Raw genomic sequence first — 16,530 nt, 5'->3', positions numbered from 1 at the left:
GTAAACATTAAATTATCACAATATGCCAAGACAGAAAAAGAGGCCATAAATATAAACGGAGAGATAAATTCATAGTGCAGGAAAAATAAAGTGACATTTCAGTTGTACAAACAGATCTTTTGGTAGTCCTGCAGTATTTTATCGTTGGGGTTGCATGGAGAAGTTTGAGCTTGAGAGCTGTTGGATAATAGCTGTTTTTGAACCCGAAGGTGCTGAACCTCGGGGTTCTGTGACTTCTGCATGGAGATGACAGCGAGAAGAGATTGTCCTCTTGAGGCAGTGTCTCACCTAGATAATTTTCAGTGATTAAGAGATCTTCAAGGTTTCCTGAAAGATGGTGACAAATAATGTTTTTTTTTTCTAATTTTGTTGTTCTTGTGGATTGACATGAACAGAAGGCTTCTCAAAAAGAGGAAACCCTGGAATTGTGTGCAGCACTAAGAATATATCTCATCTGATCTTGCACTTCTCCACTGCATCCATCCTTTCTTGAACGGGACTGTCAGTTCATGTCTGAACTCAAAAACCCAGATTCTGAGGGCTCTCTTCACCATGTTCTCTTTTGTGTTTGCACTCAACAGGAGGCTCTGGAGTCGTGTCTTACCCGCGTTACCAAGTTGGAACTGCAACAGCAACAACAGCAAGTAGTGCAGTTGGAGGGAGTGGAAAACGCTAATGCACGCGCGCTGCTGGGCAAATTCATCAACGTCATCTTGGCCCTCATGGCCGTCATACTGGTCTTTGTCTCTACCATTGCCAACTTTATCACTCCCCTCATGAAGACACGCTCCCGGGTGCTGAGCACACTGCTGCTTGTGCTGTTCCTTGTTTCTCTGTGGAAGCAATGGGAAAACATTGTATACTTCTCAGAACAGATCTGGTTGCCCAGTTGATCTCGACATGTTTGGTAGCTTGCAGACGGGCGGGTTTTATTTTTAAAACAGGGTTTCAGGAACTTGTTTTTTTTTCTCTACCCGTCCCCTGTCTTTATTCCTTCTTATTGACAATATCATCAATTAGTGGGCAAATGCAGCAGCGCAAATTCATGTCAGGACGGAGCCTGGTCAGAAGACTGATCAGACTGTTTCTCTTTCTGAAATATTTTAATCAGAAAAGGCTCTGAGAAACTGGTTGCATGCTCAAAGAAGTGAACAATGAAGGAATGTCATTCGAGGAAGCCACTGCTCTTACTCTACCATTTCAGTATTTTTTTTCTTGTTAACTTATAACAAATATTTAATTTTTTTTGAGAGGGGAGCAAAGAAAGAAAATGTTGTTTGCGTGAGTGCTTACCTATTTATTATAACTAATATACATTCAATTAGACAGCAAAAATGGTTTGCAAACTCCCTTAAACTTTCAGTCTCTGCACGATTCAGTTTACATGAAGCAATCCACAAAACTAGTACAAGTTTATTTTGAAGGCACTCAGCAGAGGGCTTCAGAGATTTTGTTGGACAGCTTCAGCACATAGTGAAGAAAATTTTGTTGGTTTCATTTGGGAATGTTTGCAATGAAAAATTATTAGAATATTGGAGGAATTTTTTTTAGATCCTCTTGACGACACTACAGCGTTGGACCATTATTTTTAGTTTTAACTTTGAGTCTTGTCTTCTTGTCAATCTACTCATTTGCTGCTGTCAGTTGGATCAGGAAGCGGGAGACTTTTAATCGCATGCTGGCTAGCAACTGCAGAAATGAAATGGCAAAAGAATGTGTTATCAAATCTTACGGAATATTGTGGCTAGTGTGGGGGTAGGAAATCAAACGATCTGTCAGTTCAATAGAAAATAGGTATATTTCTAACCTGTCTTAAAATCTCATTTGAGGGTGTCATTAGGAACTGAGACCATTATCATAAATGCTAATTAAATTATTTACATTTTATTAAATGCATCTCAGTATGATAGTTTATTCCTCTCCTTAATACCTTTTGCAAATATTTGACCTGATAATTAGGCACTGGACTTGCCCGCTTTAGCCAGGTTGAATCCAATAATTAAGAACAAGAAGCAACTTATTAGGGTTGTTAAAATAGAACCAAGTAATTTTTTTCCTAACTGCTGTCATGTCAAATTGTTGCAGGGTATGATAGGTTTGTAGGTGTAAGTGGCGCTTGAAAAGTTCAGCTCGTTATTATCCAGACTATTGTGAACTAAAATGGAGAGTAAATGCCTCAATGTTATTTTACATCAACAAACATGAAATGAGGAACACAGGAGAAGGATTGTGCAGTAGCCAACACAGCAAACGAACTCATTACGTGCAAGGCATAAAATGGCCCGCAGAGCAATCAATCGTATGACTGTTCACCATAAATAAAACAATTCCAAATCACACCATGTGTTTGAATGAAAAAAGTGCTTCTCCCACTATTGTCACATGCAGTGATGTGGAAGTTGCATTTATTTTATTGCCACTTTTCACATCTTGAGTTGACTATCTTGGAGATCTGTGGTTTTATTGGAGCCTGATGTTTATTGTAATTCTAATGAATAGATTGCTGAAGATTGTACTGGAGGCATTGTTGGGATGGAACAAGAGGAAAACAGCAATGATACGATTGTCCATAACATAATTGAGATTTACATGGAAAGTTAAATAAATATAGTCGCTGAAATGCTGTTAAATTTTTTCCAAAGACTGCATTTGAAAATTTACCTTTGCTTTTAATCAAAACTAGCTCATACCCCCTGCCCTTAGGAGTTTACCATGAACTGTGGCTCAAGTGGTAGTACTGTCACTTGAGTCGGTGTACAGTATTAAGGCAGTGTGGTACTATTCATTGAGGCCTGTCAGCTCTCCTTGGTAGGATGAGCAATTTTGCATTGCTCATTCAGTGAAGAATAGGAGCCTTATTCTGATATCCTAGCTGGCATAATCTAAGGTTAGTCATGCTAATTATCTGCCCATTGTCAGATTGCATTTTGTGATTCCGTTTGCAAATTGCCTGTTGAGGTTCCTTCATTCTTGTGAAATATTTCACAAAAGGTAGTGTTGGGCTGAGTACTGATTTGATAAGATATGTAAAATCAAGCGAGTTTTGTCATTTCTGGAGCCTATGTGTATGGGCTCAATGCCCTGAAAAACAAGTAGGAAGGTGATTCGTCCTAACTTTCTGGACTGTGCCTGGGCTGTGATTGTAGCTATTGTGATGGCTTAGTGTATAAATAGATTGCACAATACAGCCCCCTCATCAAATAAACAAGGAAGTCCCAGGTTTATTTCTTGAGTTGCAGTGCACCAGCAGGATGGCACAATTCGGCTTCAATTGAGGAAGGGAAAATCAGCCCATTTTCTGTCTACTTATTGAGGAACTTCCGCCTGCATTCGCATGTAGTGGTTCACTGGGCTAAACCATGACCTCATCTATGTTTAATAACATTTCTGCCAAGGCTTTGGGGCTGATACACCAAAATGATAGCTTAAACGAGGTAGAGAGAGAAACTATATTGACGCAAGGAGTTGACGTTGGTGGAAAGAAAAGAAAGTGGAAGAGAAGAAAGGTTCTTAATAAAATAAAATGTGATAATACTTGTGCTGCGTAAACCCAATAATTGCATTTTTTTAATGTGTGATGTCAACAGAGTCTAATCCATCTGTAATATACTCTGGTGTGTATAACAGGAAGGGTGATAATAGAAGGTAATATGCTGTTAATTAAATTAAAATTCACACCATTTAGGAAGGGATGTGCTTTCCTGTATAGGAACAGCATGAGGAAAAGGCTTGCATTGTGTGAAGGTCAATTTCTAATCTCTAGTGTAACAAGATTTTTTTTAACTATTAAAAATTGAGATGATGTCGGGACATGACATTTCCAATTTGACACAAATTTAATATATAATGTTTATTTTTCCATTTTTAATTCATGGATGTACGTTTATAAAGAGCTGATGTTGTAAACGTCTGGATGATTTTGCCCATCTAACAACGGTGTTGCAGAACCTTCCACCAGCAAGAAGGTTGAATCATAACGTGACAAGATTCCGGGTTGTTGCCATTAATAATGAACATGGGGATTTAAAATGGAGATTGAGGCACAAATGTTAAATAAGGGATTGAATTCTGTTTGCGTAGCTTGATCAGTTTGTTATCATTATAGCACTGCTCTAAGTATAATGTCATGGGATGTTAATCAGTCAAATACATTCAGAATAATGTTGAAAGTAAAAAGATTTCTGGAACTGAGAGAGTTACAAAAACGTTACATGAGAAAATCCATTGACTGTCCCACATCCTCCTTTAATGCCGATGATTACAGGTCCCAAAGGGCATTTGATTTTATTTGTAACTGTAGCAAATTTCTCGCCTCCCCGCTTACTGGTGCCAAAAGCTCATTCTGTCACCCATCAAGTTACATTCCTTATTATTACGCTGAAAGCAAGGACCTAGTTATCTGGTTCAAAACCAAAATTGATGGGCTTAATGGAAATACGAAACAAAGAAATTAGTCAAGGCCATCCCTGAAGTGAACTGACAGGTTAGCTTCTCTGGTATAAAACCTTCAACTATGACAAATAAAGTGCAGAAAAGCATTCTCATGGCTTCAGAAAAGTGGAAGGGAGCAAATATACATTCACAGGTAAACCCGATGAGGAATCATGTTTGGAATAATAGAATAGGTCTGTGTTTTATTATTTCATTCATGATAAGGTTTTAAATTTGTAAATGTATATTTGTGTAACAAGCCCTTTTTTATAACAGGATTGGCATGTACTATTTATTCCTTAGAAGATCTATATTCTTAATGGTAAAGCAATTTTGAAAATCTATATTCTGAAGTCTTGACTGTTTTCTCGGTACTGCTCGATCTGCCATGCATTTCCACTATTTTCTGTTTCCATTTAAGTTAGTTTGTGGTTGAGTGTTGGATTTAGTCAGCTGAAACTGACTAACACTGAGCCAGCAAAATGTCTGCAATTTTCAGTATGCACATATTCTAATCTTGCACAAAAGAAGAAATGCAACTCAAGTAAGAACAAATGTTCACCACCAATAGTATGCGCTTATTAAGGGCATGAAATTTTATATGAGAGCTACACAGAAAGTAAATGAACAAAAGCCTCCTGCTGTAACTGTAAATCAAAACTTTTTAGTGGGCTTTATTTCACAACTTCTGTTTTTGCAATTTTGACACAGCCAATCAATTTTCATACATTGCTCATCGTATAATATAAAAGTTTGTGGGATAGAACATTTAGAAACCAAAGTTTTTATTGTTGAAATTATCCCATATTGGGGGAAGTTTCTGCTATCACCAGTGTGAGTTTGTAAATAATTCCCACAAACATGATTTTTAAAATTGCTGTTTGATAATGGAATTAATTCCTCTTGTGTGTCAGCTTTTAAGCAATTAATCGATTATTCTCCTTTTAAGCTTTAAGAGAATTGTACTTTGAAGATTTACTGCTATTCCTAAATGGAGCTTTCCTTGGGGATCTTGCAGTACTTCCACCATCAATCACTTTATGTAGGCAGAATAGACCTTTGTAGCAAGGCTGTCAAAAAGACACTTTCACCTTGGCGCACTAATTCAGGAGGTAAGCAGTTCTGTTTTGGGAGAATAACCTCTGAGTGCTGTACTGTATTACTGTTGCACTGGACTTAGCGATGAAGAACATGGTGAAAGATTGCACAGGACCTGATGCATTTCACTGAAACAGGTGTCTTAATCTAGTAGCAGATCTGTGAAACTCCATTTTCAAGGGTCTGTTATGCCATGGATTCCCTGAATATTATGTTATTACATTAAACAGTGTCACTAACAATGGAAGAAGAGCATGTCTCCCATTAGCAACAACTTGTGTTATTAACATTTTATTTTAATATGGAGAGAGAGGGTAAATTATGGAATGCAATCTAGTACCTAGTCTGTTTCATAAGTAGGACTCTCTGGTAACTTACTAGAGTTAAAGTTATTTATGAGTGTATGAAAGCCAGTCTTTCAATTAAATAAAAAAAGATGGCTCCCAGCATATGGTATGTTTTATTTATTTTTACATCTTAATGAATCGTGTTTACATATGCTTTAATATCACCTTTTATGCCTTACGACTGGTTCTCCGCTTTCACACAAGATGACCAGCTGTCAAATTGAAAGTCTTTAGAATTGTGGTGAGAATCTGGAGTACTTTTTATGGTTAAAAATGATTTTTGGGAGGTGTGGTTTGTTTTATTTCATGGTCGTGTTTTTCCCTCTTCTACTATAACTGGGGCTGAGATTTTGTGGTTGAACTAATACCACTTTTCCCTATTATTTTAAATATGGGCACTTCCTATCAGAGAGAATCTTTAAGAGTGCATCACCTACCTTATTGTAACTTCTCTTCAGTTAACAAAATTTGATGTAAGAAAAACCTTAACAAAAAGTACTCCTCTCTAACCACTGTACTTCCTATTTATGTTTAAGTTCCCAAAAAATGAGGCAAGGTGCGAGCTTGAGAGCAGACTCCATATCATTAAAATTCGGTTGTCTTTTCGCTACTCTTGCATCAATATGGGAACGACTGCTTGTAGAAGTACCCTTACTGAACAGACTTACAACACTTGGTCATCTTTAATTTCTGTGCTATGCAACAAAACTAGAAATACCTTCCTAATTTTGAATTTTCAGGGTTCAAAGATACAAAAGGTTGAAAACTAGTGGACACACAAAAAATATATGTGCAATATGATCCAAGTACAAAGCAGCTTGCTTCAATGATGTACAAATATTTGCCAGAAGTAAAACACGCAAATTTATACACAGTGACTGAAGAAAAACTCAATGCTGGAGAAACTGTGTCCTTTAAAGGTAGAAACTGATGTTTTGGGTTTGAGCCCTACATCAAGGTTCCTGAATTACTGCGCCAAGTTTTATAAATGTCGGAAATGTATTTTTACCTTTGCTATTTAAAGGACACTGAGTTTCTCCAGCATTGAGTTTTTACGACCAAGATATTGCCTGTAGTTCTAATTCTTTTCCTCAACAGTGAATGTGCGAAACTTGCGCTGAGTTTCCTCAAGATAGTTGTATCGATTGGAGGGCAAGGTCCATTGCAAAGAATATAGAAACCTGAGGGTCGTGTTACAAATGCTAACTATATGCAAGTCAGAAATCCTTCAGTTGTTCGAATGAATGTAATTACTGCAATACTTGTGTCCGTAATGTATCTAATTAGTTATTTAATGAGGTAACCTGAAGTTAAGCGAGAGTATTGATTGAATTATTTAGTTGCTCTTTTTGCTGACACACATCTCTCTAAAATGTGTTTGCTGACTTTAATGCCTTTGCAGCCCATCTGCTTCATACTTGGTCACTTCACCAGATCGTGGGGGAATAAGTTCGTAAAATTTTTGCTGTTGGAGGCATTTCTAGACGGGGTGTTCCTGTTGATATTATTCAACTGTTGGATTAGTTCCAAAAACATTTCAAAATTGTACTTGTTTAAAATATTTCCTTTTATTTACTACTTCATGCAATCTCTACTTATTAATTTATCAATCAATCTATTTATTTATTTATTTCTTGCTCAACGACCATTACTCGTGATTTTTTCCACAAGCCCAACAACTGAAAGTTATTTTTTTTGGTAGATGGAAGATGTGTTCAGTTTTTGAAGATTTCTTTGTGTTGTGAAGAATATGTACTGTGCATCCTATTGTAAGACATCTTATAATTTTTTACGCCACCCCGAAATTCATTTTGTATCCAGATGACTTTGTACATGATTTATTTCAGATATGTCATGAAATTAACCATTAATTGCTTGAATTTGTTATTTGTTTACCACAGATGGCTTCAGAGTAAATAACCATTGAGCAATATTCATCAGAATTTAACATCCCTGTACGTCAGGATTTCAGAGTTTCCCACCCCCTTCTTCGAGAGCACTGGGAACACCACGTAGATTATTTGATTCTGGGAATTGGTTTAAGAATTGAACGTTACCTGGGGCTGCTGTTGGGATACATTGGTCGTCCAAAGCTCAAGAAATTTAATTTCCCAATCCTCTCACCATTGATGTTGGTTGAATGATGTGTCGAGTAGCCAGGGGTGACTGCACTCCTCTCCCTGCCCTCTCCTCCCCAAACTTTTTATACAGGCACCTGTCTGCTTTTAGCTCACACTTTGTCAAAGAGCTCCGGCCCTAAGCGTTGGTTATTCATTACTTACTATATAGATGCAGCGCGACCTGCTGAGTTTCTCCAGCACTTGTGCTTATTGCACTCCAATCACAGCATCTGCAGACTTTCCTGTTTTACTACATCAGGTGGCAGTATGCTTGTGTAGTGTTACCTGAAGCATGCTTGGAGTAGTCACTGGGAGGGACAGAGAGAAAGATCAGAGGATTCTCAAAACTCTGGATCCATTACAAAGGGACTTTGTTCTGACAATAATATTGAGGTGATCAGAGGGGTGGGGGGGGGGGGAGAACCTCTGGCACTTCTAACAGGCTTTGTTCATGTATGAATTTCAATCAAAGTTTAAATTGCCAAGCTGATTTCTTTGATCCTCCAGTGGCCCAATATACATTGGGTTAATTTTTTTTCCTACTCAAAGCATATGCCATTGCTATGGTATTTGATGTCTGTACATTTGAGATATTGAGGAAAAAGAATTGATTTTTTTTTTGGTTGGCAGGAGAAAGCTAATGGAGAGACATTACTGGACAAATAATTTATACAATGGTAAAATTGATAAGGATAAATAATTAATTGGTACCTTTTGGTTACTGAGCCCCTGAGGTGTTTTACCATTCAGTATTCCTCGTAATACAAATGTTTGCAGCAAAGAGTTTTGACAGTAGTTTTCAACTATACACAATATATATTGGAATATTCTGTCATTCAGTTTACTTTTTGAAAGAATAAATGTTCAAAATAACTGTACACTTCTCCATACAACTGAAATAACTAAATAAAATATCAGAAGAGAAACAATTTTTCAATAAATTTATTCAGAAAGTTATGTTTTTTGTTCTCGGGCTAACACATGATTCAACTTGCATGAATACAGTTCAACTTCCATCGATCCTGACCACCTAACCAAAAAATTCAGGACTCTGAGAAATTCTGGGATGCATTCAGATGCTCCAAATCTGGTGATGATCTTCTTCAAAAAAGTCACTGAATGGAAGATTTCCATTTCAGCCCGAATGTGTATTCATCATTCCCAGTGTTGTTGATTGGTTTTGCTGGTGGGACTTGAATGGGATTGTTAAACCAGACTCCAATTCCAAACATGTCACAAAAATGTTCATATTCCAACAGAACAACAATATTGATTTGTGCTTCTCCATAGTTCATTGCCCCAAATCCCTTTAGGGATAAGTGAAATTTGGCATGAATCCATTTGCATTGTTGTTGGTCCAGCTAATCAAACAAAAACAGTTCAGAGGTTGGATTTAAGGACTCTCAGGTGTGAGAACGATAGAGGTTTTGTCCCCTCTTCGGGTGGCCCAGTTAACGCCATGTGGTTACAGTGCCAGAAACCCAGATTCTAATCCGGCACTGTCTGTAAGGAGTTTGTACGTTCTCGTGTCTGCATGGGTTTCCTCCCACCATCCAAAAAAAAATGTACTGGGGATGTAGTTCAATTGGGCGGCCCTGTTCCCGTACTGTTATGTCTACTTTTAAATCGAAACAGCACCTCCAAGTTGAGGATGACTTTCTTCCTCTGCATTTCAAGCTGGTGAGACTTGTGTGGAATATGGACACTCCACTACCAGTGGAGGAGGAAATGTTTGGGCGGGCGGGTAGCTTGGAGAGTGCTGTGCATATTTCTCTATTTTTGCGTGGCTCAAGCAAAATGCTGGATGGTTTTTTTTCTGCAGCTTAATTCAGGCCAGACCTTAGCCTCCTATGGACACTGTAGGACCTGCTGAGTTTCTCCACCACTTTTGTAATTTAACATCCAATGAGAATGTTACTTCTAACAGAGTCATCGAAAACATTTATTAAGCTTTTTGACCTGGTATTTCTTGCTGTGGTAGAACTCTGAGTGGAGTTTCAGGAGTTCAGTACTGGGCATGCAGATGATGTTTCCTTATATTGGCTCATTTACTCTGCTGGTAGATTTGGGGAATTTTGTAAATGTGGATTTGCTTTAGTCTCTGGTCCCTTTGAGGTGTCTGCCACATCTAGGAAAATGGAGATTAGTGTTTTCCTCACCTGTATCATGGCACTCCCTCATCATTGATGTCTCTTAACTTTGTCACCTGCTCTTTCTTTTGGACAAAGCAAGGATGAACTTTCCCTGGTCCACAACTTTCACCCAACTACTTACTACATTCAACAGATTATCATTTCCAGTTTCAAAATTCAGGATCAGAATTTATTGACATAAACATGTCACAAAATTTGGTGTTTTTTTTTTAGAAGCATCAAAGTGCAAACATTCAGATAAAACCATCTTTCAAAATAAAAACATTGGAACAGAAAGAAAAAGACAAGTTGTTTATGGTTCATAGCACAATCGGGAACCTATTGGCAGAGGGGAAGAAGCTGCCCAGGTGCTGCTGAGGTGCTCATCTTCAGCTCCTGCACCTTTTTATCTGATGGTAGCAGAGTGAAGAGGGTGTGGTTGGGTGGTAGGGGTCTTAAGACACCGCATCATGCAGATGTCCTCGATAGAGTGAAGACGTACCTATCATGTCACAGGCTGAATTAAAAATCCTCAAGTTTTTTTTCTTTTCCTGATCATTGGTACTTCCATACCAGATGGTGATACAACCAGCCAGAATGTTCTCCACAATACACTCGTCAAAATTGTCCAAGAGCTTGTTGACATACCGAATCACCTCAAATACCACCACCGTTCACATCTTCTCCTCTTCGTTCTCTGCAATTGGTAGAGACTGGTTTGTGATTCCCTCGTCCACCCATGCTGTCACTTGACGGCACCTTCCAAGCAATTTCATGCCTGTGCTTTAGTTGCTTCCCACATTTCAGGGACTAAATTTTCTCCACATGAATTAGCTATTCACTTGTACATTTGATCTTGGGCGCTGCATTCAATTCTTCACAATTTGATCTCTGGAATGGAGCAGCCAGATGCAGATTAGAGAACCGCTTTGAAGGGTAAGAGATTTCAGAATTCCATATTGTGTGCCCTTTAAATCCTCCATCTACTCCCAATATTAACTAAAAATGGCCTCCAGCCGTATTCTAGGGATGGCCATTATACTGCACACACTAACCATTCGAGACACTCATTTGTACAACACTATTTTTATAGATATAATTGTCCTGCATATGTGTTACTTGCCTGTATGTGTGTTATGTCTCGCTGTATGTCTGCATGTTTTGCACCGAGGACTGCTGTTGGGATGAACGATCAGATGACATAGACTTGATACAGTTGAGGAACAGTGCCTATCTGAGCACATTGAAGCCTTCCTGTCGCACTATCCAATTCTGCAACATCATTACTCTTTGTTTCAGAACTGGCCTACAAGATGTCCATCTGTTCTAATAGGTCAGTTCATATCACTCCATTTTGACCTGGGAGTATCATATTGGAATATCTTTGTGTTTCTTTTCTCATTTTGGTTGTCTAATGCCCCCTTCTCAGAGGATTTGTTCATTCCTCTTTCACGTGCATATCAGCCAGATAGCCTCCATCCCCACATTCCTTTCCCACCTTTGCAACTTAAATTTAACTTGCTTTCTCTGCTTCCTTGGATGCAGCTTGACCAATGTGTTGAGTATTTTTGTTTTTATAGGAGGGAGAAGTGGTCTACGTTTTACAGTAGTAATTGAAAATTTACCGTCAAGGACTGTTGGTTCAAAGTTGGGACTGGTTAGTAAAAGGCTTTTGAATTGAATTGGCGATGATTTGAAACCTGGTCTTGAAGGGCATACATGCACAAGTGACATCAACATACTGCTTGAGATTAGAGTAACAGGTGTTGAATAGTTAACCATTCGTCCTCCAGATTAGCCCAACTCCTTTGAGAAGCCTGTCAGCAGTGAGTGAAAAACATGGAGAAGAATACAGAGCACAAGTCTAGACTTGGATTGGACCTGTGATTCATTGGCTCTCCATGGGCTTACACATGTAACAGATGCAATGGAGACCAATTTCTGAGGGCAATCAAATTTGTGAATAACTGAGCAGTTGACACTGAAAAGACGAGGTTAAAATAACTATTTACTGTCGTTGATGATGTTCTCTGCAGTTTTTTTTTTCCAGATGTTATATGGTGAAGAACATGTGCATTGTATTCTGACCATCAAGTTCTACAACCTATTACATAGAGTTGCTCCTTGGTCACTGAGAGATCAACTTTCCAATGACCTTGCCGTTATTAAGAAAATCAGATTTGCCACCGTTCCTAAAAATAGTCATGATTGGAGGTCCTCCTCTTGCCAGGAAAGGGGCACGTTCTGAAATCACGGTGAAAGTTTCCATCTATCAAGTTTTAAACTTTGACTGAGATACCATTTGTTTCAAAATCTAGATCTCATGGCTATATGGTATGGTCAGTCCAATCTAGTGGTGAGAATGTGCTGAGCACCTCCGCTCTGTTCGCTGCAATCATTCAAACCTCCCAGTGGTAACCCATTTCCATTCCCTGCCCCATTCCGACACGTCCATGGCCTCGTGCACTGCCAGACTGAAACCACCCACAAATCAGAGGAACACCTCGCATTCCACCAAATGATGGGATTAACATCAATTCCAGTGTCTGTTAGCCTCACCCTTTCTATCCCTATTTCACCTTTCCTCGCCCGCTCTGTGTGTGTGTGTCTCTCTCTCTCTCCTTTTTCTGCTGTCACCTTCCTCCAGCTCTGCATTCACAAAGCCACCCACTCTTGATCAATTCTCTCCTGCTATCACCTGTCGGTCTGTGCTCATCCCCCACCCCATCCTTTCTTACCTTCTCCCCAGCCTTATAATTCAGGCACCTGCCTGCTTTTTACTGGAAAAGGCTGAGGCTTGAAACATCAGCAATAATATTTACCTCCAATAGGTACTGCGACATCTGCTGAGTTCCTCTGTATATTTGTCTTTATATTGACTACAATCTTAGCATCTGCGGACTTTCTTGTTTCACTTCTGACAGTGTGGAGCCTAGGTTATCAATGGAGCAAATTAGAATCTGGTACAGTACCTACAATATGTTCACATTTTAAGTCCAGTGATTAAGAAAGACTGGGAGAGGATACAGATGATGCGTCAGCAGATGGAGGTAGGGTCGAAATGCACATTAAAATCATAAGTTTAATTGTGTCCTCCCCGCAAAAAAGGTCGAATTTAGATTTGCTGCCAACTGCACTATGTTACTGAAATGAGTAGGAATAGGAAAGCAAGCATGAGAATTTTGCTTTATTTCTCCTTCCTACCTCAAACTCTCACTCCCGTTCAGGAAGTAATCCAGCTTCCGGCCTGTACACTTTGTGCTTTAACAGTTAAAATGAAGTGCATCACCAGTGATGGTATCTCTCTGGCAAACTAAGTGGACACTCAATCTGCAGGAAGCTTCATGTACTTTCTTACTGGAGGTTACAGAATGAAACCAGGTTTTTGACGAGGCCACCCTTCACTCTGCAAACTCTCAAGGGTGTGTCCTCCCCATTTCCCAGTTCTCAAAGGTCACAGCTGGAAGATTTTCATTTTTTGTATCTCTGTGGCAAAAAATAGCTTTGAGTGCAGCTGTACAGTAGACCGCCTACACCATAAAATACACAATTTGTCCTGAAGGATTTTAATCAAAATTTCTCCTCCACTGAGTTTAGCCATCCAAAGATAATAACTGGTGTGCATGATATGCTGAATGACCTGCAGTAGAATACAAACTCCATTTATGCTGCTGTTCATTTAGTTTAGGTTATGGAAGACCAGGGTTTATAATAATCCAGCGGTCTCATCACAACTGAAATTGTGGCTTCAAGTTTCTTGAGGGTCTGTGATCCTGCCACTGGGCAAAGTAAATGGAAATGCAGGATACCCTCAAGCCATTTGAACGAAACACACAAAGGTACGTTTTCTATAAATGTGTTCACACGGCACAGCTTTCTCCAGTGCGTCAAAAGTATATGGCCTAGACTTTCTTTGCCCCCGATCATTTTTAACATAAAACAAAACAAAGTATTGCCGGGTTGCACTCATTAACATAAAATCTAATTATCAACAAAGAAATAGACGGCAATTGTGTATTTTCCCAATTTAAAATTAATGACCTACTTAACAGAAATAAAGCAAATAAATTTTTTTGTAATTTAGCCACCTAAATTGGAACCAAGTAATCAAGTATGAGAATAGAATATCTAATGAACCATTGCTGCCCCCGCCCTGGTTTCCCCGACTCTCCCCCAGTTTCATTTTGGCTCCCTTGGCCCTATGCTGGCTCTCCCGACCCACGTGGCCCCGGCTTAACCTGCCCCAGCCACCCACTCTCCTGGCCTTGGCTCTTCTCTCTTTCGCTTTTACTCTTTCTGTTACTCACTTCTTGGTTGTTTTCCTCTTTATTTTTTCCTTTTTCCCGCTGCTGATCACGTGCTTTCGTCGGAGGAGCTGTGAATGATGATGGCGCCAAACCCCCAGGAGACCGAAACTCAGTAGATCATGCGCACGTGACTCGCGCATGCACTTTCCCATAACACTCCCCACCCTAATACCTGCTTCCCTGAAATCCCCGCTGTGTTTTCTACGCGACCGCTGCTGCCGCTGTTCAAACCCCACTACTGTAGTTTAAATTCCCTGCTTTTTGCCGGTTTTTTTTTTTACAGAGGTACTCCTGCTGCACTGCACCCTCGTTTGATGAATGCTTGGACGTAAAGCTAGCAGTAGTGGTGGAAGCAGACATGTTAGTAGCATTTAAAAGGCTTCTAGATAGACACTGGGGACGGTGGGAGGGATATCTATCACGTGTAAGCCACAGAGTTTAAGTTTGATTTGGACATCATGTTTGGCACAGGGCTAAAGAATTGTTTCTGTGTTGAACTGTTCTATGTTCCAGCAGATACCTTATAAAGATGGCACCAACAGAGTGGGACAATTGCAATTCAAGGCAAGGGAGGAAACCAGGATCAGGCTGAGGATGTTTTTTTCTCTCTAATCCCAACTTTACAATACATCCTTGGAGATTCCATCAAAAACGTTGTCCAGCTCAGTCTTGAATGGTCCAATTATCCAACATCCTTAACCCCTTGAGGGGATGAGAATTCTGGATATCTTTAGCACTGTGTAGAGAAGTGTTTGCTGTTTGCATCCATGAACTTGCGAGAGTAAGCCCATTTCTTTTTCTTAATTCCACCACTAGATGAAATAATCTGTCTATATCTAAAGAATCAAACCTCTTTAAACTTTGAAGCAATATTCAATACATAGGTATGTTGTTTAAAACAAAATCTAAAGAGGGCAATGCAGTGGGTGCAAGGAACGAGTCTACTGTTTCAATCCAATTCGATTCATCTTCCTTTAACGAGAAGAAGCAAGAGACAAAATTGGAACTGATGGAGTTCTCTACTCTGAGCTACCAAGGACTTTGGGCTAAATGATAGTCTTGTATGCCATGACAATTCTGGGATTTAAAGCACACAGATTGGTGGAGAACCCCAAGACCTATACAACTGGCAGGACCAGTCGCGTGATTTTTTTTTAATGGGTTTGGCAGAAATCAGTTGCCCAATGCTCATGACTGAGGAGCCCTGGTTTAGTCAGTAATGGAGAATTTTCTGACACACAGAGATCTGACATTTTGAATTAAATCAAACTGGCGGAAAAAATATTGACACATTCCTAATTCGAGAAAAATGTGATATAAAAACAAATACTTTATTTTCAAAAGGTTGAGACTTTTGATGGAAATTTGTAGCCCAAGTTGAAAGAACCTGCAGATAAAACAAAGAGACTTTGATCCAAAGAAATTGCTAGGTTTAACATGAGAATTGAAAAGCCCAACTTTAAATGTTTTATTTCTATCAGCCCCTTACCCAAAAACTTAAAAGAAAGAGACATTGTCTCTTTCTCAACAGTTCACTAGCCTGAAGCAACTGGATCCATTGTGATGTCGATCTTCAAGGACACTTGCAACGATTTTTTTTATATTTGATCTCTGGACACTGCTGGCAAGATTCCCTTGGGCTGTTTTGGATGGTGGATATTGGTGGATGAAGAAAGACATTGTCTTCCCTGAAACTGAGGAATACAGCTTGATTCTCGACTTTCAAAAGCAGGATTTCAGGGAAGGTGGGGGGGTGGATAATGGACGTTGGTGGTTCTCATAAAATTGCTCTGCTGGGTAATGTGCTGGAATGTGGTTAGCAGAAAACTATTACAGCGCCAACAACACGGATTTCAATCTGCCTCTGTAAGGAGTTTTTACTTTCTCCCTATTGACTGTGAGGATTTCCTCCAGATGTTCCAGTTTCCTCCCACATCCCAAAGATGTGGGGTTCAAGTCAAGTTTATTGCCATCTGATTGTACAAGTACAACCCTACGAAACAGCGTTTTCCAGTCCTCGGTGCAAAAACATGCAGACACAGCTCACATGCAGATAAGCCCTATGTTCGCTGGACTAGTATTTCATCTATACAAA

General features: G+C 39.4%; 1 protein-coding gene across 8 annotated transcripts in view; it reads left to right on the top strand.

Annotated features, from left to right (window-relative positions):
- The window catches only part of tmcc2 (transmembrane and coiled-coil domain family 2), a 127,867-nt gene that overhangs the window by 108,080 nt on the left and 3,257 nt on the right, over nt 1-16,530 (top strand). For 5 of the 8 annotated variants that reach the window (XM_069941994.1, XM_069941991.1, XM_069941995.1 and 2 more), the window contains one exon: nt 582-8,941. The exons of 1 other annotated variant lie outside the window; for it this stretch is intronic. In XM_069941994.1, coding sequence (XP_069798095.1) covers nt 582-893 — 312 coding nt within the window. In that variant the 3' untranslated portion in view covers nt 894-8,941. Of the gene's footprint in view, nt 1-581; nt 8,942-16,530 lie in introns of those variants that run through there. 2 more of the 8 variants (XR_011358504.1, XM_069941993.1) reach the window with 2 other exon arrangements.

This window comes from Narcine bancroftii, chromosome 5 (genome assembly GCF_036971445.1).
Source record: "Narcine bancroftii isolate sNarBan1 chromosome 5, sNarBan1.hap1, whole genome shotgun sequence".
NCBI lineage: Eukaryota > Metazoa > Chordata > Chondrichthyes > Torpediniformes > Narcinidae > Narcine > Narcine bancroftii.
Note: the sequence above shows the minus strand (reverse complement) of the source record. Positions and strands in the feature narration are given on the sequence as shown.